This window comes from Alligator mississippiensis, chromosome 7, assembly GCF_030867095.1.
Source record: "Alligator mississippiensis isolate rAllMis1 chromosome 7, rAllMis1, whole genome shotgun sequence".
NCBI lineage: Eukaryota > Metazoa > Chordata > Crocodylia > Alligatoridae > Alligator > Alligator mississippiensis.
Window position 1 is genome coordinate 5,638,072 of NC_081830.1, and position 1,657 is coordinate 5,639,728.

The window sequence follows — 1,657 nt, forward strand, 5'->3', positions numbered from 1 at the left end:
CATCCGGTGGAAACAGTCAGGGAGCATGCTCCACCTCCCTGGGGAATGGAGATGCCCACACATCGGTATCCTCTCCAGGTGCCTCTGTGCCTCACACAGGGTCACCTTTCACGGGTGACCTTTCATGCTCTGTAAGAACCCAGCTGCCTCCACACGCTCCAGCCCCTGAAAAGTCACATAGCCAGGGCCTGACCCAGATAGCAAGTACAGAAAGACTTAGACCAAGGGAGACAGATGCCCAGTGCAAGCTTCCCCTGCCAGACTCAGAGTAAACCAAAAAGCAGAAAGCCCCAGGGACCCTGTGAGAAAGCAAGCCGGAGGAGCCTTGCAGAGCAGGGGCTCCTTTGCAAGGCTGAGGTTCATACTCTGAAGTCTCCATCCCTATTTCCCTTTCTTTCCTAAGATGGTAATTTGCAAAAAAAGTACAAACAGTTCAGGAACCCAAAGTCTCCTTGTCAGAAGTAGCTTAGGGATGTAGAAACCCAAGAGCCACAGCTTTCCAGGGAGACAGGGGCTCCTCCAGCTCTCAGCCAAGTGGATCGGGCACCTGCATTTCAGAAAAGGTCACCCCCAGGGCATGGGCAGGATCGCAAGAGTCAGTGGAGAAGGAAAGAAATGGAGTGGGTCCCCCACCAGACAACAGGTTTAGCTCTTTCAACCCCAGGCCAGTGCTTGTTTCAGCCCAAACAGAACAAGGACAAGAGCAGCCGAAGGGGAAGAAGTCCGAGTCATTTAAAAGAAGCAAATATGCAAATATGGCAGCATGCCCCGGTCTTAATCTATTTCTGCCCATCCACAGCCACCACCTATTGCCCTGCAACATCTGTGCAGTTTCCAACCCATCTGCCCGAGGACCAGCCAGGACCAACCATGAGGAAGACGAGTCTGTGGCTTCATGTAGTTCTCACTGCAGCGTTTCTGGGAGGTATCACATCTCTGATCCATTCAGTACAGGGGTGTGGGCAGGGCGGGTGGTACAGGGGGAAATGTATCCATGACACTTCTCTGGCTCATCTTCCATTGCATCCTGTTGCCCTCATGGAAAGGGAGTCCGAGTACTGGCACCACCTCCTCACAGCTTCGTTTTCTCTCCCCACCTCAGGGGCCCGGTCCCAAGTGGTTCTGACTCAGTCAGGTCCAGAAGTGAAGAGAACCGGAGAATCTACTACACTGAGATATGCCGTGAGCGGGTTTGATGTGAATGGCTGGTGGATGGCTTGGATCAGGCAGAGCCCAGGGAAGGGGCTGGAGTGGCTGGTTAGCTACAGGTCATCCTCACAGAGCAACCACTACTCCCCCGTCATCCAAGGACGCGTCCGAGTCTCCAAGGACAGCTCCAACTTCTACCTGGAGCTGAAGAGCCTGAAGCCCGAGGACATGGCCATGTACTACTGTGCCAGAGATGCACAGTGAGGGGAAGTGAAAGGGAAGCCAGACAAAAACCTCCAGCTGCAACAGTACAAGAAACATTCATTCTTGGGGGCATAGGGAGTGCACGACACACCGGGAGGGACCAGCAGAGAGAAGAGAGCAGGGAAAACCTACTTCTTGAAAGGACACTTGCTTATCTCCTGGCTGGCTAGTGACATGTCAGTGGGAAGGGGATTGTGCTGCCTGAGGTCTATTCATTGGAGGCCGCAGCAACTGGAGTAAGCCA

The 1,657-nt window shown here is 53.7% G+C and overlaps 1 gene segment (V, D, J or C); it reads left to right on the plus strand.

Annotated features, from left to right (window-relative positions):
• The first annotated feature begins 1,038 nt into the window (after positions 1-1,038).
• On the plus strand, positions 1,039-1,413 carry LOC132251556 (Ig heavy chain V region C3-like). The segment is given in 1 exon segment: positions 1,039-1,413. A coding segment is annotated over 1 exon segment (375 nt).
• The last annotated feature ends 244 nt before the right edge of the window (positions 1,414-1,657 follow it).